At 41.0% G+C, this 25,059-nt stretch overlaps 2 protein-coding genes across 3 annotated transcripts in view; one reads left to right on the forward strand and one right to left on the reverse strand.

Moving 5' to 3' along the window:
• Window positions 1–1,565: 1,565 nt before the first annotated feature.
• On the forward strand, window positions 1,566–23,775 carry LOC146971096 (amyloid beta A4 precursor protein-binding family B member 1-interacting protein-like). The gene is made up of 13 exons (XM_085805124.1): window positions 1,566–1,629; window positions 6,357–6,416; window positions 9,080–9,167; window positions 10,254–10,465; window positions 10,574–10,645; window positions 10,735–10,894; window positions 11,090–11,211; window positions 11,328–11,402; window positions 11,492–11,635; window positions 13,676–13,786; window positions 19,044–19,142; window positions 19,309–19,393; window positions 21,930–23,775. The coding sequence occupies exons 1-13, from the start codon at window positions 1,597–1,599 to the stop codon at window positions 22,073–22,075; spliced, it is 1,407 nt and encodes a 468-aa protein (XP_085661250.1). The 5' UTR covers window positions 1,566–1,596; the 3' UTR covers window positions 22,076–23,775.
• Window positions 22,305–25,059, reverse strand: part of LOC146971097 (abl interactor 1-like) — a 32,039-nt gene continuing 29,284 nt past the window's right edge. For both annotated transcript variants that reach the window (XM_085805123.1, XM_085805122.1), the window contains one exon: window positions 22,305–24,972. In XM_085805123.1, the coding sequence (XP_085661249.1) occupies window positions 24,797–24,972 (176 nt within the window). In that variant the 3' untranslated portion in view covers window positions 22,305–24,796. The remainder of the gene's footprint in view (window positions 24,973–25,059) is intronic.

The raw sequence follows: 25,059 nt of genomic DNA on the forward strand, positions 1-25,059 counted from the left end.
ATCTATTTTTATCAGCTCATGCTAATACCAAACTCTGCTTCTCTCCAATAGACAAGTTGTAAAGACAAAGCTGTCAACAATATGGAAGCTCAAAGTTCTTTATAAGACAAGATATAAATGCTATTTCTTTCTCCCATGTTGAACTTCTTCTATGGCTTGGATTGTGTTTCATTTGTACGACGCATTGATAGGACAGAAACCAATGTCATTGTAAAACTGAAACAAACAGGTTTAAACAGGATTCATATGGACAGAAAAAATACAATGCTGCTGCAGTGCAGGGAGAGATAGAGTACATTTCAATACATGTGCAATAAAGATGCCTTAAAACATAATGCTACTCTGTCCCAAATTACATTAGTCTGCAGCAAACTAATGTGGTCATGAACCATTCAGTGTTTTTTACTGTAACACAACAGCACTACAGAAGAAAAAATCAATTGTGTGAAACAGGAAGCCGATGTGAGAACCAGAGAACACAGTCATGTCTGATGTGTGAGGTCTCACAGTCTGCTGCTCCTGTCTATAACCTTCCTGAGGGGTTCAAGTCGGGTGCAAGCAGAGAGCTGCAGGGAATCTGCTTATTCATCCAAAGTCAATATATTGAATTTGAACTGTACAAATGCAGACAGATGATGAAAGACCAACACAGAATTGTGGTCTATCATATGTTGGTATTTGAAAGACAAAGGCCTACTCTAAATTATATTTAAATGGGACAGTGCACAATAAAACATGAACCCTGTATAAAACAGGGAGAGATGCAGTAAAACAGATTTTAGCAAAACTGCCATGTTCCACCTTAAGCCCCCCGAGCAGGTAAACTGGACAATAAATTAATGACAGAATTAAAGCCTTTGCAAGTCCAGAGGACTCCCCTTGTTGCCTAGCAACCGTGACAACCCCTAAACTTTTTCTTCACCAAAACCTGAGGTTTTAAGGTCGCTGGTTTTAACAGCTGTGCCATTAACTGTTTAACTGAGCTGAAACCCAATACTTAGGTTTTAAAGGTGTAATCCTCAGTGTTTGCTGCCGTCTTATTTTCATTACCGGTGTGCAGCTCGTCTTGGTTTAGGTCGGGCTATAAACAGATCCACCCACCAGAGACGGTCTAGTGACACAGTGCAGCTTCTGAAGGATGTGGCCCTGAACTGGCACACTGATAACGTGTCACACTGAGGTCATGGAGCCAGAGCAGCTCCTTCTGTTGGTGGAACCTAAAACCTTCCACAGGTGTGACAGTGAAGGCCACACTGTGGAACTCACACTATTCTCATCCTCATGACATGATTCAGTAGCATGCTTCGCTTTGTCCTCTGTCTGCATCTCGCAACAGAGACAAAGTAATGTAAATCGCTTTAGTTGTCGTGGAGACGCCTAATCGCACCGAGTAAAGTGGAACCACCTGTGCGGCTCCACCATGACGTGGTCAGTAGCTGCAGTAAAGTTCCCTCTGCTTCACCACAGAAACACTTGACTTACTTCCTGATTTGACAGGAAGTTGAGCTGATCGCTGCAGAGGCAGTGCAGGCGAGGTCACACGTGACAGGAGTTACTTATAGGCTGACCCATGAGAACTGCAGTCACTCACACGTCATGGCGCTCCCGTGTGGGACCGAAGCAGAAAAGGTAAGACGACTGAAAGATTTAATGATGCCGATTTTTTTCTTTTCTTTTTTCTTTACAGGAATTTATGAGTGACAGTAACTACACAAATACATCTCTCTCTGTCTCTGTCTCTTCTGCTAATCCCTTTAAGAGTTAAATAGTTGAACGGTCAGGTCAGCTTTGTTTAGGAAAAACACATGTCTTCTCATAGCAGCCAGTGGATCGTTGTGCAACTAATTAGAAAACGGTAAGAAGCTCTCGACCACAAGAAAAGAGAAAACATGTTGGTTTACTGTCAGCAGGCAGAGCTTTGTGATTCCTCTCATGCATATAAGTCTCAATAAATGGCTCTTTGTGCCCGGGCTTTGGCTCGTCCACCCTCTCGCCTGTCTGTCTGTCTGTCTGTCTGTCTCTCGCTGTGTTGATGTGTGAGACCACAGTGGGAGACAGCAGCAGCAATCTAACATGCCTGATGAGAGCATGGAATTCATACACAAATGCGGTTTGGTGATGAACACACGCCCGACGCTGCAGATGCAGCATCACTGACAAGTACCAGGAATCAAAATAAGAAAACAGATGCACCAATGTGTGTGAGAGTTATGGTAACAGAAGTTAGGACTGACGCACACAAATGTGAGAAGCTGCAGTCCTGAGGGACCACAAAGGTGAAGTTCACTTTCTTGATCCACAAAATTTCACTTTCATATGGAAACAATACTGGGTTTACTACCATCCTCTCCACTCTTCCTCTTTTAGCTCATTACAGTTTAATGGATGGTCTGTTTACTGTTCAGCATAAACACAGAATGAGACGGAGAAGCACAGGCAGGACTGTATACTGCATGTCTTTCTGTTTGCGTATATGAGCATTAGGCTACATGTGTGTGTACATATGTATATGAAGGTGTTTATGTAGAGGTGGAACGGAGCAGTAAAGAGCCGGACAGAGACACCACATCTGTGGACGTCTCAAACACCACACAGCACTTAACTGTTTACAGGTCACAACATGCACTTTACAAACCTGCATCTGCAGCTTTAATGTAGAAAATATTTGAGTTTTAACTTAAACACAGGCCAACAGATGTTAGCTGTACTGCACATATTTAGACTCACACTACTTCACACTTCTAGGATGTTTATTCGCTCAGTCTCAGAAAATATCTACTGAACTATACCCTGATTTGGAAAATCAGTTATAAGACATCCATGAGGTAAAGATGATTTTAAAAGGTTGAAATTGTGTTAGAAAATATTACGAAAAATAAAATAAAATGCATGTCTTTATGCATTATGTATGTACAGGGCCGTTGCTAGGAATTCTGGGCCCCCTGAACGAATACTAAAGTGGGCCCCTGCCCCCTGACTTTTCCCCTTTTTTCTTAGACTACGTATGTATTATCATTTGTTATTTACTTTGTTTTGATGCTAATGCAGCATTACTATGAGTATTAATTATTCTTATGCAGAATAATTCAGTCATACAAAGATTAGACTACTGGGGTTTTTGTGGGCAATACTGGGTGCTGGGCCCCTAGAATTATCATCACCTTTCTCTCCTATACAACAGCTCTGTGTATGTATTACATTGGAAAGCTTGCCTTGGTTCTCTCTTGCTGTTTCGTGCAGCAGCTATAGTTTTCCTGAAAAAACAACAACCCATAAAACACTTGAAGAGTGAGTGAGGTTTTTCCTTGGTCGAGACCAAACTCAGATGTAAGATGAGAGTAAATGTTGGACTGACATTTACCATGCTCATGATGCTCCGTGTCTACTGGATGTGTACACAACACAAGCCCTTTTGGTAACAAATGCTCTATTAAATCTAGAACAGTACATGTCATGTGCTGTTTTTATAAGTTGTTTGTGTTGCCCCACTGTGCCCAGAACGTTTAAAGCTGCTGTAATCTTCCTTCTCTTTTTGTTCATGTCAGATCGTGAAATAAATCCAGCCCACAACTTAAGCCACATGTTTGTTTTCTTCAGGCTCAGTATATAATTCCTGTTTTTATGACCCAAAACCGGGCATGATTGTCAAATGCTACTGTCACATCTGGACCAATTTTTGGCACAAACACACAAGATCTGCCCAGATGTGGAAGAACATGGGTCAGACTTGGGCCAAGGACCCAGGCATATGTTGGGTTGAAAGTTTCAGTGTGAAACTGAAAGGTAACACTTGAAATGACAAACACTCATAGTGTAACTAACAAAGTGCTTTAGTGTCTTTTAGCTGATTGTTTTGGTCTTATTTACACAACTTCACTGTGTTGGTTCACACCTACTGGTCTCATCCCATTATTTTACCACATTAACAGCTGATTGACTGCTGTTTTTTGGGTTTTTTTTTTTTTACAAAACAATACAAAAAAAACACCAGCCCTAAACGGAACAGCTGACATACAGTGAGGAGCAACCTGGATGAACAGGATTTTTGCTAAAGCAACAGCTTGGAAGTTAAGGAGACTGGGTTGCCAGGTTGCAAGCAACACAAATCAAAATGAATAAAAATGTCTGTTGGATGTAGCATGTGCATGCAAACAGCCGTATCAACTTGCACAGTGATAAAATGTTATGTTTATATTCCACTGCCCTCAAGTAGACAGAACAAATCATATAAAAGGGGTTTCAAAAAGGAAGAAAGGAAGTGACATAAACCCTCACACAGCTGAGTGCTTGAACACAGATTTAAATGTATTATTATTATTATTATTAAATGAGCGATATGGCAGCGGCCATCCACCGTATTGATTAGCCGCTGAGAGGCTGAGACAGGGGGATCTGTCCGACACGCATCCAAAGAAATGCATCACTCCATAGCTGCTTGATGTTGCTTTATTCGCGCACACACACACATACAGGAGATGTTGACTTACTTCATGATGTTCAGAGATGTAAACTGGACTTTGAATTGCGGTCAACAGAAAATGACGCCACCCTACTCACCCCCTCTCCGCAAGCACACACTAACCACACGCAGGTGCAGGTGACATTAATTACCACTACTCCGGCTCCCCAGTGATGCACGCAGACACACCTCCACGCAGACACACCCCCACACAGACACACACCTCCACATACATGCTCGCTCCCACAAGCGACAATACATGAAGTACAACACAACAGTGCAAGTTACTGGCAAACAGAAAATGGAAAAAAAGAGAGCAAAGTCAATCTAAATATAACATATACATTTAAATGAGAAATATAATCAGCACAGAGGTGAGAAAATATTGGTTTTAACAGACGCAGCATGTCATGACTGACACATTCACACACTGTTATATATAGACATGCAGCACAGACAGAAAATGCAAACCAGACATCAGTTGAAATGTCAGTGATGGATGGATCAACATGGAGCATTTTAAGTGTTACAGTTGTTGTCAGTTTAGACGTGTTAGACCTGAGAAAACCTCTTAAGATGTGAAGAGGTGAATTAACATGCAACAAGCAATGAACAAGTCACAGAAGAAAAAGCTGCACAGTTCAGATCTTACCACCCCCACCACCACTGACTTTGTTGTTTCCTCTGTTTAGATGCATTGTGTCTGGTTTCTATGCATACTGCAAATAGATATCTATTGTTACCAATAGTCACACAGCAACTGACTCAGAGACTTGGCAAGAAACACAGAGCTCATTTTTCAGTTTGCTCCTTAACCTGCACCACATGTAAGATGTTTTGTTTTTTTATCCTAAAGCTGGCGACAAGCCGCCTCCATATGGAAAAACCCAGATGCAAAAATTTTATAGGATGACTAAAGCCTCTGTCTTAACAATTACAGTTTACTCATTTAAACAATGCACTTAATCTTAATTGGCTTAGTTTTTAGGAGAGACTTCACTCCTCTCCATCATTCATGCCAGCAAATTATGAGAAATTACCAGTAAATCACTTTTTTTGTGCACATTCATCGTCTATACAGCCTATCTCTTCAGGTGACATGGATACAACCTAGACAGGTCACCAGTCTATCATAGGAAAGTGTGCATGTTTTTTGGACTGAGGGAGGAAGCCAGTGTAGCCATGGAGAACCCACACAGACACAGGGAGAACATGCAAACTCCACCCAGACGAAGGCCCCAGCCCCAGGCCCGGGAATCAAACCCAGAACCTTGTGGCTCAGTGCTGACCACCACCCGGCCCTAAAGTTGCAGCTCTTGTGAAATCACTTCTCCATGGCAGAATGGATGAGCTGTAGAAGAAAAACACAGAGGAGATCCTGTCTCCACTTCTTCCATCCACAGTGATTGAAGATGATGTTTCCTGGGTGGCGATCACAACAGCTTGTGTGTCACTCTGACCTGTCACCGTGGTATTGTGTATGTGGTGATGACGGTGTTTTCCAGCGCTCGTGACTTTGAACACATTTAAAAACAGATCACATTTCTGGTTCTGTGGCTGATAGTGATTAAGGACAGGCTTTGTTTGTTGTTTATCTGTTTTTACAGTCATGACAGACACGTTCAAACAGCGTCTGCATGCATGTGTCCAGTTGTGTGTCCAAACCACAAGAATGTGGATGGTTATTTGGAGCTCTCCTCTCCGTACAGTTAGTTTCCCAACTTTTGCTCTCGCTGCGTGACAAACTGTTTGACCCGTGAGTGGAAACTGAATTTTCAACAGAACTGAGATTGTCAAAAGTTTTCGGTTCCTGATGCCACTACTGTGTTTTCCCACAACACTTCTTTATTCCCTGTGCTGCTGCCAAAGTCTGAATTTCTTGTTTTATTCCTCTCAGATGGACGACATAGACGCCATGTTCAGTGACCTGCTTGGAGAGATGGATCATCTCTCTCAGGTGAGTTACTACTTTAAAAACAAGGCACACTGTGAGCTATACATGTATGCTAATGTCAACAGCTTAACATACCCACAATGGTAACCTGCTACCATGCAGATGTTTAGCAGGTCTAACATAGACCAGATTCAGTCATATAAGCCTGCTAGCATGCTAACACATTATACAGCTGATAAGGTTGATGAGTTTATGTTATTAGTTTTGAAGGTTATTGGTCAGACACTTAAGTGCTGGACGGATTCAAATTTTGACCTGATGATGCCGTCATGTCGTCGCCAACGCCAACATCACTTATCCTGAGTGGGATCAGAATGTATGGATGTTCTTTTTTAATTATTGTTTATTAGATACACTACCAGTCAAAAGTTTAGACATACCTTCTCATTCAATGTTTTTTCTTTATTTTTTTTATTACTTTCTACATTGTATATTCATGCTGAAGGCATCAAAACTAAAGAACACATAGGAGTTACTGTAAACACTAAAGTGTTATCCGTCACCTGAAGTAAACCCAACTGAGATGGTTTTGGGATGTTTGGACCGCAGAGTGAAGGCAAAACAGCCAACAAGAGCTCAGCAGCTCTGGGGAAACCGGGCCAGGTGACGACCTCATGAAGCTGATGACAGAATGTCAAGAGTGTGCAAAGCTGCCATTGAATCAAAATGTGGCTACTTCCAAAAATATAAAATATAAAACATATCCTGCTATCCCTTTTGTGTTTACTACATAACTCCATGTGTTTCTTCATAGTTTTGATATTTAGTATGGATCTACAATGTAGAACGTAATGAAAATAAAGAATAATCATTGAATGAGAAGGTGTGTCCAGCTGTTGACTGCAGTGTATTTCACTCAGAACAACAACACTACTGAGCCTCTCATGAGGGTCTCACCAAAGTCATTCAGATCCCTTATAGACAACTGATAAACATCTGTAACTAATTTCATGACAATCCATCCAGAGGCATTTGACAGGAGAGTAGGTGAATGCTTCTGGCTCTCAAAAGACAACGGGACCCCCAACGGCCCCTCGTATTGGGACATTTTGCAATGACAACTAAAGACACTATTACGTTCACTTCCATTGTCCCAAACCCAGTTGGGCCTTGATCATAGTCCAGTCTGCCAACAGTCTGCAGGGAGGAGGAGGGTCCTTCAATGGGGGTTGACGGGCTTCCCCAGGAAAACCACTAATTCCCTCCAACGCTTGATGTGATTCTTCAGCTTGGACCAAAATGAGGATAAGCTACAGCCACACCACTAATGTGGTTAAAAATACAATGGACGACTATCCCAAAATGCACTCGTACATTTCATCAGGATTTGTGAAAAACACAACAGTGTGATACTGAACATCTTCGGGTCACATTCTTTCTAAAAACATGACCAGATGATGTGACTCTCACACTCTCCTGACTTCCCATCAGTGCTTTTGAAGCAAGAGCAAGTTACAAGAAGTGATTCAGACCAATCAGTTGATGTTTACCCACCAATTCTGGACATTATCTGATTACATGGCGGTCTTTGTTTTGAAACCGAGCATCACACAGAAAAATGTCGAGGCGACGATTAGATGTGAAGTCATCGCATCTGGATAGGGCCGCGGGCGATGCTGCAGATCCCCTTAAGCACACATAAGCTGCTCATCATATGACTGCGGCGCGCCAAGAAAAACATTACGTACGCATAACTGATGCAACCTCAGCCCACGGCCCAATTCATTATGGTCCATTTCAAATCTCTCCATGCTAGCTGAACGAGCGCAGCCCTAAGAATGGGATCAATCTGCAACATTACATCAGACATACCAGAAAAAGGCTCTATATGTCACATTGGCACGCGTCCTCTTGGAAAGCTAACACAATGACAAACACCACTGCGCAGACTATTACCAGAGTTTGTAAGAAAAGCATTTTGATTAAAGAAGTGATCCTCTCAGAGCCTGGGAAACAAAGGGACGTTAAGCAATTCTTCTTTTTTGCCTTGATTGGGTTCCTTCTCTCTGCTTTATTGCCTTGGAGCCAGAGGACAAAGACGAGCGTTTATTATCCCTGACTTAAGCTGCTTGGAGGTGTCATTTAAGCAGCAGCTCCAGCATGACGACATGTGTTTTCACAATCATTTTGTATATGGGCTGAGCCTGTGGAGACTTGTGTTAATGATTAAAATAATGCAATTTAGATATTTCCCTGTTGGGGGGTACAGGTTTATGAGGGATGTTTAATCCATAGAGGAATTAGTACCATCCCACTGGTTTGGAGGGTTCAACTTTTGACAAATGCCTTTTTCTCCCTGAGCTTATTTATATTTTATTGTCTGGTCACAAGCCAAGGGCAATGTGTTCTCTGGAATTTGTGCAGCTTGCAACCAGAGCATGATAAAGCGCATGGAAACAAAGTCAGTGATAAAAAACAGGCTCATGTAACATAACTGAACAACATTTTGGAGGAACTAAAGGACACATGTGGCTCGCTTTGATCTCCGGGCTGCTCTTTGATTAGCGTAATCAAAACTACAAACTGTCATTGCTATCAAAAGGATGACTTCTGTATGAAATGTATGTCAGATTAAATTATGTTTACCTCTGGTTTACTGGCATGTGCCAGACAGAGGGGGAAGCTTTGTGATAAGATGTAACTAATTAGCCATCACGTCTCCACAGAGTTTGTCGTCTGCAGCAGAGCCACCGCAGGAGGATTCTGCTTCACACAGACAGAGCACCTTCTCCATCGGCTTCACAGACCTCAACGGTGGGTATCCATTCTCCTGAAGACACTCTCATACGAAGAAGAGGAGTAAGATCAGCAAAGCAGGTTCGAGCTGCCCTGAAAATAAGAGTGATACAGAAAGGATGAGCTCAAGGAAGACTTCACTGAAGCATTTTTACAGAAACCACAAAGCTTAGAAGTGGAGATAGGCTACTTTGGGTAAAACAAGGATGGTCAGGGCAATATGCCCAATAAGTAAAAAGTTAATTAAGTAGCTTGACAAATGCTTATCTTGGCCTAACAAACAAAGTCAGTCTCTAACTTGCGAGGGACTGAGGATCATTCCAGAATGAATACTGGCCTGCTCTCCCTGCCTCTCCTCCCACCAGAAGCTGCCTTCAGCTCTTGTTAACATTTCTATGTCTTCCATATTCTGTGTTATAAACAGTTTTCTACACATACATACAACATCTATTGCACCTCTGCCTGTCCTCCTGGGTGAGGGATCCCTATACAAATAAAATTGCCTTGTCTTGCCTTAAAAAAAAACTTCTTTCTTATTAGAGAAGCTGCTAAATGTGCACCAAGTCTTTCTTACATTGATACCCAGCATGCATTGGATTTGGTTTGATATTTCCCATTGTTTTTGTCTAATTTGAAGATTATGAACCATTTGAACGGAAGTGAAGGAGATTATCCAAGTTATTTCAAAGCTAAATGTTTGTCTAATGTGGAGACAGCAGGGGAAATGTAAAAAGTGAGGCTGATGTATATGAGAGACTTATCATAGAATGCGTTTGTGTCAGGAATATGAGGATGAAGGATAAGAAATGTGACATTTAAAACTGTGAAAAAATCAACTAATTAATTAAAGTTAAGAAACTCCCTAATTCATAATTTAATTTGCATTTACTTGATATTTACAATGCAAACATACACATTACAATGCATGCTTTGACCTGGCAAATTGGAAAAATTCCTTATGTGCTGTGAATGCATCATGTCTCTTCTGTTTGCCTCTTTGTCTGTGTTTTTATTTATGCACCAGTGAAGTGTAACTGAGAGTACAAGAGTTTTCAGTCTGATGTGTTTCTCTAACTTTGGCCTCCACTGCCCTCTACTCCACAGAGTCTCTTAATGAGCTGGAGGACAACGACCTGGACGCCCTGGTGGCTGACCTGGGATCAAAAGTGAACGCACAAGATCTCACCACTGATCAACACAACAGCAGAGCCGCACATAATCAAGAAGCACCATCTGCCATGAGTCAGGGCTGTGAGGCAACAGCTGCCCCTCCTCCACCACACAACGCTGCTCAACTACCTGGAAAGCTGCAGACGGTAACTCCAAAAGTTTACCACGGATCACAAAAATAGATTCATCATTTCATGAACATGCAAAAAAAAAAAAAAGTAACCTGTCTTGACACAGTGTTGTTCTGCCTCCAGAGTGAACCCCAGACAAAGGCAGACAAAATAAAAATGGCTCTGGAGAAGCTGAAAGAAGCCAAAGTGAGGAAGGTAAAGTCAGCAGAGTGTGTGTGTGATTCTCTGTCTTCACCAGTGAAGTGATGCAGTGACAGTGACCGAGCCGTCTGTGCCTCTTACAGCTGATAGTGAAGGTGATGATGAGCGACGGCAGCTCCAAGACTCTGATGGTGGACGACAGACAGACGGTGCGGGAGGTTCTGGACAAACTGTTTGAGAAGACGCACTGCGACTGCAGCATCGACTGGAGCCTGTGTGAGACCAATCCTGAGCTGCTGATTGGTGAGATCAGTAACACACAGACACACATGCCGTACGTGCACTCAGATCGTCTGTGCGTGCACGTTTATCACATGCATGCATTTGCACAGAGGCAGGAGACGCTGCTGCACACATGTTTCAGGGATGAAGATTGATGCGCACAAATCCAGGGAGTCTCTGCTTATTGTTTCTCTTCTGTCTCACTCATCTGTCCAGAGAGAAGCTTTGAGGACCATGAGAGTTTAGTGGAGCTCCTGTCCTCGTGGACTCGCCACAGTGAAAACAAAATCCAGTTTGTGTCAAGACCTGAGAAGTATTTAATGTTCACAGAGCCACAGGTAAGTACTGTAGGAGAAAGAAACAGTGTGTGTGTGTGTGTGTGTGTGTGTTTTCTTCACACCAGTGTGTGACCACATGGTTTAACACTCTGAACCATGCTTTTCTCACTCTGAAGTTATTTTACATGTGGAAGAAGAAGAAATCAGATTTGAGTGGGGTTAACGAATTCGCCAAACAACTCTTAATCAAGGTTGGTTACCAAGGCCAGATTTTAAAAAGTCGTTGTGCCATTTTCAAATAGTTGAAATGACCGTTTTCTTTTCTCCTCTGACCCTGCAGGAGCATTTTGGAGGCTCTACTGTGATCGTTCCTCACCTTGAGGGCACACTGTACCTGAAGGAAGACGGAAAGAAGGTTTGGAAACCACGCTACTTCATGCTCAGGGCCTCAGGCATCTACTATGTGCCCAAAGGAAAGACAAAGGTACGACACATCTGAGAGTATGGGAGAGATTCAACAGAGTTTATTTGAAATGCAAGCCTGGTAACGGCTGCTGAGGAAATTCCAGAAATTCTGCAGCATAACAGTGAAACTGTGGTTTTAAAGCTGCACGGTAACTGAAATTGTAGTAGTTATGAAGTGAACTTCGAGGATAAACATTTAAAGTCATAAGGTAGTTGTTGTAATTGTTACACTATTAAAGCTACCCTTTAATCATAAACATGGCCAGAAGCTACAGTTTATTTACAGATTCACAGATGAACCTCATTAGGCAACATATTATCAGGTGTTTTGTTGTTCAACATTTTGGGAACTTCTTCTTTTCACACTGATTAGATAAATTGATACCGCACATCTCTGTAGATTATGTAGCTACAGCTATAGGCCAATTAGCTTACATAAAAAACTGTGCACAGGGGGAAGCAGCTAGTTTCACTCTGTCCAAAGACAGACAGAAATCCACCTCTAAAGTTATCTGATGAATATCTTGTTTATTTAATTTCTTTTAAACTGACAGGTTGTGGGCCTTCACCCTGCTAGCTGCACCCAGACAAATACATTTGGAATATATTTGTGGCCGATATCGGCTACAACTGACATTTTGATGTGTGAGTTTTATATGAGCTGGTGCTGGGCAGCGTTTCTTTACATTTGGACTGAGCCAGGCCAGCTCAGGCTGTTTTCCATTGTTCTGATCTCTGCACTGAGCTAAGCTCTAGCTGCAGTAGTGGCCGACTCCAGCTGGACTCAGACATCTGAATTGTTCTGATGTTTTTCTTACTTAGCTCCAATAAAATAAGCAGATTTTCCAAATGTTGCAGTATGAAGGTGTCAGTTTAACACAGAATATATCAACCGTCCACTGTGGTATATCTAGACAAAAAGTGAATGAAAAAACTGGGTAAGCCTATGTATTAGCAAGTGTTAACAGAGAGACAAGAGATCTTTTCCCGTGTGTAAAGATGTAAACTCTTCCATCTGAGTCCTCTTGCAGAGCTGAAGTAGAAAGTCAAGAATGAGAGGCAGAGAAATGAATATGGACAGTGAGAACGGCAACCCTGCCGCTATTAAAGAGAAACATGTCATTCTGTCAGAAACAGAGCAGAAAAACTCAGTCTATGCAAAATAACTCAAAAAAAAAGAGGAGGAGAAATAGATGCAGGCGAAATAGTGCGAGGCAGATGTGCAAATTGCAAACATAAGAGACCTGCAGGAATCGTCTGAGGCCAAGAACTCATGGATGAAGCAGGAGGAGGATCTGGAAAGGATAGTTCACCAGGCAAAGAAAAAAAAAATGTTCAAACGTAACGGCTCGTCCTGCAGGTTGAAAACACCCAACTGTAATTACAGCGCAGTAAGAGCAGCAGAGCAGTAAAGGTTATGAAGACATTAGGATAGCAGAGCTGATGGAGCAGGCGTAGCGGGGGGAGCTGGGGAAGCTGGGGGAAAGGTCGGATCAAGAAGTAGTGTAACCACAAAGAGCAAAAAAAGAAAGAAAGAAATGAGAACAGTCTTCCTCTGTGGGTCACTTCTGCTTTGAGGAAGATACATTCTGCGATTTCTGGTGAACAACATGACTGTCAGTGCAGTTTGATGTGTAAATATGATATGCTTCTGCTTAAAGTCAAAAATGGAAAGAATGTTGAATGGGTTGAGAGTGAAAAACAAAGACCCCGCTACGGAGCCTGATTGTTGACTTTCTTTGAAAATTAAATGAAGACAAACGGCCTCGCCATTACTTTGTTTTCTTTGAAGTGTCTTCATTTCTAATATCTACCATACAGTAAGTCTGAGAAAATTTACTTCTCTACACAACATGCCAAAAAAAAACCCCAACAACAACTGCCAAAGCATCAAGACGCAGTAATGAAGACTGTTCTAATGAATGTGTTAAATGATAAACTGCTGCTCTGGATTGGCTGCAGCTTCATATAATGATGTATCATCATGATGTGTTTAAAAACCTCCTGCCACCTATGGCAGCATCACATCCTAATGTGCCGTTTGTCTTTGCTCTTGCAGTCCTCCAGCGATCTGGCCTGTTTCATCCGCTTTGAAAAAGTCAACATCTACAAGACCAGAAACTACAAACAGAAATACAAAGCTCCCACCGACTGCTGCTTCATACTGAAGGTGAGCTCAACGATGACAATCAAACTCTTTCCACCGCGTTCATCTTGTGTGTACACAATGAGGCCGTTCAGCTCTGAGCTACTAAAGGGGGCTTCTGCAGGATAATGACACGCTGCAAATGCCATTGATCTTAGATTAAAGATGCCTTTGCTGAGGGGGGAAGTGAACAAAAAGGAGAATATAAAGGTCAGTTGAACAGAATTTAACATTGTCATGTTAAATTCTGCTGAGGTGGTAGCCTTGTGGCGCCTGCTTATTATTTAGCAGATGTGTTAATTTAGTCAAGAGGCGGCCGGTCAGAGAGGGAACAGAGTGTGGGCTGCTGCTGCTGCTGCTGCTGTTGAGTGTTTGCTGTGCAGAGTTGAACAACAACAGGGTCTGTGGGCTGAGCACTGTAGATGATGACTCTTATCCAAAAGCTTACCTCATCTCAAAAGTTGACATGTAAGTCTCAAAAAGTAGGTTTGAGTTGAGCTGCATGGTTGAAACCTTATCAAGAATAACACCTGAGAGTTAAAAGATAAACACATTGCACCGATAACACATGTAAGTCATGTGGTGGAGAAGTCGGACAGCAATGTGGCTTTTTGACACTGACAGTATTTCAAACAAACATCAAATCTGGACAGAACAACTAATAAATTTGAGTAACCGTTTCCTATCTCGCAGAACTAGAGACACATTTTGGATTTCCAGTTTTTGTTCTTAAATGAATGAATCCATTAAGAGACAGTCACATTTCCAATGAGTGTTTTACAGTTTTTTACAATCGCTATGACCCATTTGCCAGTAGCCTACTTTAAACACTTTTTCAAAACTGTTAACGCACATCACACCTAAAAGACACAATTCCCCAAACAGTTAATTTGTTGCTCAAAATCACACAGTGTAAACTAAAACATTAACATAGGTTGTCTTCCAACATTTAGTCAGTCACAGCACAGTGTCATAAAGGAATAACACAAACTGAATCACTTTACATGTCAGATCTGCTGTTTTTACAATTAACACAATATTGATCATAAATTGACTTTTGTGCTGTAGTTTCCTTTGAACCTCTCTATGATTTGCTTTTGTTGGGTTTAGTAAATGCAGGGATTTTGTTTCTTTTTTGCAAACACTACAAAAGGTGAACAACCTATCAGAGCAGCTTTGCAGAATAAACACTCCTACAAAAGAAGAGAAGAGGAGAAAAAATGACTTTATGTTTACAGTAAAGCAACTGAAAATCACTACAGAAAAAGAAAAATCAGCATCATAGCTGCTGGTCATTCACAGATGTGTGAAAGTGCAAACGGGTCATAGAGATCATAAAAAACTGTAGCAGTACTATAGTGTTTTCCCTGCTTTGTGGGCTCATTGTATTACGTATAGGAGCAGCTTAGTATATTGTGCCCCCTGCTGGACCAGAGGCAGTGTTAGTGCTTTGGGGGGAATTTAGTCAACTATGGACTGAGTAACAATATAGCGAATAATATATTTAATTATTTTCCACCAATGCCATTAGTCATCATGCATTTATTTCAATATCATTCAGTGACTTAAAACTTGAGAATTCTTGAATGAAAATTAAACTGTGTCTGTAGAAAACAATTGTTAGAAATGATCAACTCTATTATGTTTAATGTGTCAACCTTGTCTTTATTGGTAAAGAAATAACAAGCCAACACTGGATAAGAAATGGCATGCTATCATCTAGCAAACATTAGTTACCCAGATAGCAAATGTTTTGGCTGTATTCTGGCATCCTTTTGGCATTTTTGGCTTTCTTTTGGCTTTGTGAAAGCCCTTTGGCTCAAATGTGGTATGGTTTTGGTTAGCCTTAATAGACAAAATTGGTGCCAGCAATATATGGCTGAGTTATGGCATATATCTGGTTAACCAAGACATTGGGCAAAGAGCGGGATAATATAGAAGGGTGGTATGGCACGTTTATGGCAAGCCAAAAGATGAAGCAAAAGGCGGGATCAAGTAGAGGGGTTGGTATGGCACGTTTATGGCAAGCCAAAAGATGAGGCAAAAGGCGGGATCAAGTAGAGGGGGTGGTATGGCATGTTTATGGCAAGCCAGAAGATTGGGCAAAGGGTGGCAACGTCCGATGGTTTGTTTTGGCATGTGTTTGTAAAGCCAAAGGATAGCCAAAAGACCAAGCAAACGGCGGGAATTTGTACACAGTTTCAACCGACGATGACAGTCCTCCTACTTCATTTTCTCAAGCTGATCAACACGGAGGTATGTACATGATATTATAGACATTTAAATTTAGTAAAATCTGATTTTCTATCATTGCCTTGTTTAAATACCCGATAAGGTTTACGTTTTCTGCACAGTTATGTTAATTTTTCCTATTTCGATGGGAACAAAACTGCTGTGAGCTATGAGCTAACTCGTAGCAAACAGGCACAGCCAGCTCATTCAATTTAACTACATCAATGATATGCACAGAGAACTTAATAGATACAGTATATACACTGGCAGTGAGTATATGAGATAGTTTAATGTAATTAATGTAATTGGTGACTACACTTTGCACAGATAGTAGCTAACTTAGCTAGCAACAATCAGTCATTCCTTTAGCCTACAGTGAATAGGCCTATCTGCTGAAAGCAGCATAGCCTACCATTTAGCGTTGAAAGTATCCACCAAAAAAGCATTGCTCATGTTGCTGTGCTTTTTAGCAATAATCTAGTGAGCTGCCAGGCAGGAACACACAAAGAAAACTCCAAAGAGTGTAGCAAGAAACTCTAATTGCCACTGTGGTGTTGTGATAGTGCTGCCACCAATTTGGACTGAAAAGGCCTACTGCTTTGAAACGTTTTGTTATATTAAACCCACCTTATTCTCTGCCATATGTGCTTCTAGGGAGAAATCTAATTATCTGTGATTTAATTGCTTCGTTGCTTTTCAGTTATAAGCATAATATGCATACTTTTTTACATCCTATTTTCCTCTGCAGAACAGAGCAAATGATGGCCCTGGAAGAAGACCCAGCCTCTTCCTGAAATTTAAAAGGATTTGGTGAGCTGCCTTTGATTTTATTAGAGTAAGTTAGGGCAATGTAATGGTAGGCTAGTTGATTTGAAAATCAATGTAGGTAATTCTCTCAATATTTACAGGTCATCTCTCTTGGACCTTCTGGGCCTGCCACTTTGAAGGTTACGGTATGGGGCATTTTAAAGCCAAAGGACCAGGCAAAAAAGGACACCTGACGAGGGATGAATGGAAAAGTTACAACTTAAAGTGGGTGAGTTTTATAACTGTATAAAGCCTTTAATAAAGCATTCTTAGGCTACAGTAGAAGTAATAAGTTAAGTTTGTTTTCTCTTTGTCTGTATCACTTTAGATGCCACACGAAGAAACCCCATCTGCTCTACCACCACAGATGCAAGCATAGCACAGACCAGTGATGGTTTTACTGGGCTGGGGACCTGCAACCTGCCAGCCTGGAGTCAGTCAACAGTAAATTCAAAAATAAAAAGATGATGAAATAATATTAATCTTCCTATTGTTTTTTTTTCAATACACATAGACACACAGCAAGGTAAATTTGGGCTTTTGGGACAGTTATGGCTATATTTTTAGTTTTGGGTGAGTTTTGGCCTCCCTTTGGGTCAGTTTTGGCTACTTTTTGGTTGGATTTGGGGCTCTCTTGGGGCAGTTATGGCTGTATTTTGGAAGGCCACAATTAGTTTTGGGTGAGTTTTGGCCTCCTTTTGGTTTGTTTTTGGCTTGCCTATTTTGGGTAATTTAGGGCCCGTAAGCCTGGCCATAATCTTGCCAAAATGACCAGCCAGATTTGGGCCAAAATGATGCCAAAAGGTTTTTGCTATCTGGGTAGCTAAAATGTAGCTTTAGGTAATGTCAGAAACTAGCTAATATTAGCATTCATCCACTTGAGATAATCTAACTAACAACCTAGGAATGCAACATGTCAGAGTTACATGCTGCTTACACACAGTGCTGTGTGGTGTATGGGAGCAAAGACTGGAGGAAGCAGGCACTGATAAAGTAAGGTAGGTGAATGAAAGCAAGGGGGTAGATCGGACTACACGCAGGCGTAGCTCACAGTCGGCCATATTTGAACGGGCAACTTGCTCTGACTCTGGCTGCAGTTACAGTGCAGTAGGTGATCCAGTCATCTTCACTAAAAAAACGATTCATAACTCTGTGAAAAATAAATCAGTATGTAGCTATTACTTTAACTATTTGCATAATGTCACTATAATGTTACTTTTACAAAAAAAAGTACATGATTAAAATGATCCGTGATTTTAAGTATGCTGCAGCTGCATCATAACTGCATAGACGTTCATAAAAAATCAAACCGTTTTGAAATCGGACAAAAACTGAGCAAGTTATGGTCATTATAGCAGAACATGCACCATAGGCTTAATGCTCTGAGGGAGAGAGTTGCCCGTCCCACGATCATAGCCCACGATGGCCGCCGTACTGGCTATGCTTTGTCATTGGGTCCGTGCAGCAGTATTTGTCCATATAATGGTTGTGAATGGTGCTCACTATTCTTCGTCCAAAAAGACACACCAAAAAACATCCAAATACCTCCATAGTGCTCGTATGTAATGTCCCTCTTGTATTGAAGCCCTGACATGAGAAATTGTTCTGAAAAAAATTAAACAAGCCTATATTTTAAGCTTGTTTGTAGCGGAAGCTCCCAGTGTCTCAGTTCACTGCTCTTCCTGTGTCAGTGCAAATCACGACCGGCGGAACAATCTCTCATGTCGGGGCTTCAAGAGGGACATTACAGACGAGCAGTATGGAGCTATTTGGATGTTTTTTGGTGTGTCTTTGGACAAAGAAAAGTGAGCACCATTCACAACCATTATATGGACAAATACTGCTGCACAGACCCCCCCGTAACTCAGAGAAGGCACGGAGGACTCTGAAAATTCTCCCAGCCCTTAGTCGACATGAGGGTGAGTAGATAATGAGTGAAATTTGAATTTTGGGTGAACTATCCCTTTAATCAGGGGATGAGCCCCTCCCACTCACATCCATTATTTAAGTACTGATAAGAGTTTCTAAGCTGGACCTTTGGAGACCACATATTTATAACAGAAAACCTGTGTCACAAACTAAGGCTACAAAGACAGGGTTGTTTTATCATTAAGGTAGAAACAACCCCAAAACACTATTCAGTTGCATTATAGTGTATAGGATGCAGTGTTCAATTCTATGTGCAAATCATTGAACTGTCCCTTTTACACCACTGTTGTCTCTGCCTGTCCTGTTTTCCCAGCATCCCTGCATCCAGAAAGAGTCAGACTACATCAAGTTTCTGTGCTGCGACGATAAACATAAACTGCTGCTGTGGATGAACTCCATCAGAATAGCCAAGGTCAGACTCAGTGCTGCCAGTAACACACGCTCTGTTCTGTGAGCAGTAATGAGACTGAAATACAGGCTGCAGTCACAAATCTCACTACGCTACAGGCAAAACTGCTTTTCTATTTGATTACTGTCAAAGGCTTCAACAGATGTGTCCTCTCTGTGTGTGTGTTCAGTATGGGACACTGCTGTATAACAACTACCAGGCTGCAATGAAGAGAGTGTCCACTCTGCAAACACTGCAAACTGGTGCACACAAAGGTAACACAACTGCTGTTTAAAGGGGTCCTCCAGTAGGATTTGGAAACTTTGCTTTACGATTGCTATGACCCATTTTTCAATACTTTTAACACATTTTCAAAACTCCACAGTTAGCAAAACATCAGCTTGTGTGGGCTATACAATTAACACATTTCTTGTTCTTTTGACACAAAATACATACATTTGACCTAATTAGATTTTGTTTGGTTTTAATTTACACACAAGCTCAACTAAGACCAAAATAGTAGATGTCAACTGCTAAATTTTCAACTGCTTTCACAGAGTTTGTCAAAACAGAAAACCTTGTGTTCTACACCAAACCAAAAGGCTACAGTAGAGTGAACAGCAGCTCACTTTGTTGACGTAAACAAATTCATGATCTGTATTTTGTTTCATTGATTTTTAAAAAACGTATGCAAATACATCAATCACAGCTGATTCCTATACAGATTATCTGACATATGTAAAGTGATTCAGTTTCTGTTCTTCCATCAGCTGTTGTTGTGCTGTGACTGACAACAAGTGTAAGTGCATTGGTAGATTTGGTGAATTGTGTTAGTGTATTATTGTATTTTGAAAATGTGAGTCTGTGTTTAGTTGACACTGCGTGATTTTGAGCATGACATTCTGTTTGGGGGAATTGTGTGTTTTAGGTGTGATTTGCGTTAGCAGCAGTTTAGAAAAAGTGTTTACAGTAAAGTACTGAAATAGTCATAGGCTATATAGTCTGTAAGCAAGCTGTAATGGCTGACTTCTGTCGACCCCTAGAGGAAGTCTATGTAATTACAAAAACACTGTCTGCTTCCTGGCACCATTGGTGAGTCAGTCAGACCTCCACTTATCTGATCTTATCTTATTTATTTTATTTTTTATTTAACCAGATAAAAGCCCATTGAGATCAGGATCTCTGGGTGACCTGGCCAAAAAGGTTAGCAGCATGAGACATAGCAGCAGGACATGTCAACACAGATTACAAAGAGTAACAGAGTAACATCTTACTGGTCAGTCCCTCTGAAGTTCACCAGCTCCAACAGCTGGACCTGTTTGCCTGCTGCTCTGGTTCAGCTGAGGACGTAAACACAGCACATTATCGGGCTATGTTCTTCACAGATGTGATCCATTTTGTTGATGAGGGAGCAGACATTTGTTAGCAATGTGTAACATTAGGCCCTGCTAGCTTGTGCAGATGAGCACGTAGCCCAGCCAAAGATATTCAATAAATGGAAAGATACTCCATGAGCGGCTGCTCCAATGATATGAAATGGTATACACTTCCTGTCTCTCTAAGTGGGCGTGGCCAACCGTCACCACCTCGTCTGTGAACGTGTGTGTGGATTTATACAATTTGTAGGTAGATGAAAGTGAGATATTTATATTTTCTTATGATAACATTAAATATTTACACTACTAACAGTAATATTTAGCATGCCAAAAATAATTTAAATCATTTTCACGGGAGTTCGCGGGCGTTTGTTTGACGTTGCCTAGGAGATCTGTGCCAAATCTCGCGAGAGTGTGTCGTAGAGACAGAGACAGGTCTGGAACAAAGTGGATTTTCTCCGGATCTCTCCGTCTGAAAATTACCATTTTAGTGTCAAACTGTTCAGAAGAGATGTGGCTTGTGAAAAATGAGTCCAAAATTTGCTTCAGTGACCATGGGGAGAAAGGCCCGATCATAATCGGTGTTCACATTAAATTGTCCCATAGGAATCAATACACTCCAAGCTGCCTCTGGTCTCTCTAAAGGGGCGTGGCCGTGCAGAAGCCCACGTGACATGCACACAGGAAGCTGACTCGTCATGAAAGGTCTTGGTTTATAAACCGTCTTTGGCCCAGCGTAGACCGCTAGTGGAGCCCAGCACACTCTGCAGGTGTCTGTGGTATAGCCATATATAAAAAACGCTCTGTAATGGATCATGTCCAACTTGTTGCACATTCACACACTTTTCCACTTGTTCTACCGTGTCCACCTGTTGCTTAGAAACTCTATTTTTTTAAACTTCAATCTTTATTGAAATTCATCGTCAATGACAAACTAATAACATTGAATTGAACATGGGGTACATACATTAAATTTAATAAATAAAGATGATAAAATAAAAAAATCACAATGTAAAAAAAAAAAAAACATACAGAAACCTTCTTTTTACAGTCTATGACAGAAACTCACTGCTGCTCCTCCTCCTCCTCATGACGTAAAACACATCATTTCCAGTGCACAGTGTGGGTATGTTGCTGCTGGTTGACAAGAAATTCAAAACAACAAAAAAATGCCGCAAACGATTTGTGGATCTGATGGTTGGAGTTGTGTTATCTTATGTAGGATTGGTTTCAATGTAAAGGACAGTTAATGGACATGTAAAAGTAAAGCACTACAGCTTTAAAAAAAACTAAATTAGATGACTCACTCTATTAAGTTTTATTTTGAAGATTTTACAGGTTTATAGGTAGTGGCCCTGGTGAACGAACTATGCTTAAAATAAAACATATTTATATTTTAAAAGTCTCATCTCTTCTCATCTGATTGTCTGTCCAGACAGATCCAGGAGCCCTGCTAATGGGAGCAGCCCACGTCCTGGTCCTGACCCCTCTCCACCCAAGGTCCCAGATGTTAAAGACTATTCTCATGAGGCTCCACCTGACTTCATCCCCCCACCTCCTCCTGGTCTCACACACATCTGACATGGTTAACGTCAGCTGGGCTGGATTTAGCCACTTCATGCTCCATGTCTATGCAAACATCTGCCTGTGAGGTTTCAGCAATGGGCAGTGATACTAATACTGTTACATGGCTATGATGCAAAATAGCATGTTCTTAAAGATATTTATTTTCAGATCTTTAACAATATTTATTTGTGTTTTGTTTTGCACAAATATGAGAATATGTTGAAAATGATCACAAACAATCGTGTTCATCATTTCAGTGAGCTGTTTATTACAAAAAGACTGTACATAAATTTCAATCAACACATCCTATGTACAAACTGAGAGGAGAAGACAAATATCAGATTCTGTTCCCATGAACATTTAAGTTACTGATCCTTAATTTTTTTTCCACGTTTGATCATAAGAAAACACACATCAAAGAAAGGCGCCTTGACCTGTGATGCCCTGAAATGCTCAACGTTAAGTGGTAAACATTACAAAGTTCTGCACGTCAGTGGTTGTCTCATGATTTCTCTATGAAAAAAGTATAAATAAATCCTTTACATACAAACTGCCAACGAACCTTCCTCAGCAGTCTCAGACATAAGAACAAGTCGAATGCAAAGCTAAAAATACATTAGGTAGAAAAAGTTGTTTTCTCACAAAAAATTACCTCATGATGGAAAAAATACAATCAAGATGGGATGTAATGGCAAATCATTCGCTGTAATGACGGTTAGATACTTTCATGCACAGAGGCTCAATGAATACTGTTTTTCTTTTCTAGTCCGTGTAGAAACATGAAAATGTTACCTCTAGATCCATTTCAGAATAAAAGTTCATGTCCAACGCCCATTATTTCTAAAGTACATGTGATTATGTTCGTTTGTGATTTGTTAGAAACATATATTCTGAGATACGTATTAACTTTAATGATATTTGATAGTGAGTTTCACTTGCACCAACAATCACTTTATAAGAGCAGGCATCTTATTTTGCAGAAGTAGTACAAATCTTTAGAGTAAAGTCTTCATGTGAGCCCTCAGGATTGCATTTCATTCCCTCCCTGCAGACAGCAGGTGCCATTCATGTGTAGCAAAACCTCTAGAGAAAAAAGTTGCAGACTGATTCTAGCTGTAGTACATTACTGCTGAGTCACCTACATTCACTACAATGCAGAAGTGGTTGAAGATCAAAACAACCAATGTTCACTTCCTGGAACAAAATAAGGAGACTAACATCCTCGTGTTACATTTCTAAGTAGAGAAGTCTTGTCTTGAGGTTGTCTGGGTTGGTGATTATGGTTTTTGAGCACCAGTGTGAAGCACCACACCATCAACCACTGAACGAAATGACAGCAAACCCAAAGGTTAGTAGATACTGTTGCGTTGCAGTCGGAGCTATGAAGGAAAATCATAAAGTCATCACAGTCGCTGATAACTAAATCAGTGCAGCTATTCCAACACAATGGAAAACAACAAGAAAACACGCAAGTCAGTCCTTCCTCTGCTTCACAGTTTGAAGCAGAAAACGTCTGGGAGCTCTGCTACAGTAGCTGGACAGCATCACCAAATATAGTGACAATGATCAAAGTGATACAGCTGTGACTTAACAGAAAAAAAACACACGTTTATACACGGCCACTTTAGCCCAGAGAAAGTTGAAATGGCACTGTGAGTGATGAATAAAATTAATATTCAAGTAAAAATAAACACAGAATTTAAAAATAATAATAATTCAAACAATATCTTGGCACCACCTCCACTGACGCTGATGGAAACTCACAGGTGAAACACACTAACTGACAAATGTACTGTACTGGCAGCTTCTCACATTACAGTTTATATACAGGTTAGAGAACAGAAAGAAATTCCACCAGAAACAAGAGCAGTTTCTCTTTTTTTTTGTCGTTGTTATGCATTCTATACACTCACTCCACCCACTGTAACAGCATCCCCACTGACACAGAGCATAGTAAATACACAACTCCTGGTTGCTTGTTCCCCCTCCGTCTTTAACATCTTGTGATTTGGACATCGACAGCATGGGACATTCAGTCGTGTCCTAATGCACTTGTTGATGTTTGTCCTTGTTTTGTTTTTTTAATATGGTAAGATGGATGTTTTGGAAAGGAGGGAGGAGTTGGTCTGCTGGTCTACAGTGTAAATGAAGGGGGAGGAGCATCTGTGCAGCATTTTGACATTAAGACGCTACACTGCCTCAATGAAATCGTGCTAATACTTAACTGTCCGGACTGTAAATACTGGAACTGTTGGTTGCACATACACAAATTAACACTACCTCTATATTTGGATGGTATTCTTTCAAACCTTTTATTGTATGTAATGTAATATAATATGAGGCAAATGTGAGCCGGTTACTAAGAGCCACAGTTGCAACACCGGTAGAAGAAAAAAAAGGCGGGGGTTATCTCCTCCTTTTCATCCACAGTGTAAACTAACAGACCCCACCCCAGTCATCCAGAGCTTCAGCGCCCTCCTTCATTGTGCGACAATATTTTTTTTTAGAGCAGAATAAAACCGTGCAAGCACAAGCCCCTCCCCCCCATAAAGAGAAAACCATTTTAGTACACTCCAAAGACTTCACCATGGCACTTCATTCCAAACAGGGGCTGTAAAGAACTGCTATCGCTGCACTGCATACTTCTGTACATCTTCACGGTTTTACCTCTGTTCAAAACTGCAGTGTCGTGTTAGGATGTTTTTTTTTTCTTTTCTTTTTTTTTTCTTCTTCTTTTTAGTCAGCATAGTGCATGATGGACTCGACGTAGTTTCCTGGGAAGAGTCCAGTAACACCGTTACAGATGCCTTCATACCAGCCGTCGTCGTTCTTCTTGATTATGTAGATGATGGCCCCCTCCATGAAGGACAGCTCATCCTCCTTGTCCTTGGAGTAGTCGTAGATGGCCACAACTGAGGGAAAAAAAAAACACAAAATGCCAGTGAATATAAATACATACATCATTTTTTATGGGAGGTGAACAAGAAAGGCTGAATCAC

This window comes from Trachurus japonicus, chromosome 17, assembly GCF_045865225.1.
Source record: "Trachurus japonicus isolate A0001 chromosome 17, Traja_1.0".
Lineage (NCBI taxonomy): Eukaryota > Metazoa > Chordata > Actinopteri > Carangiformes > Carangidae > Trachurus > Trachurus japonicus.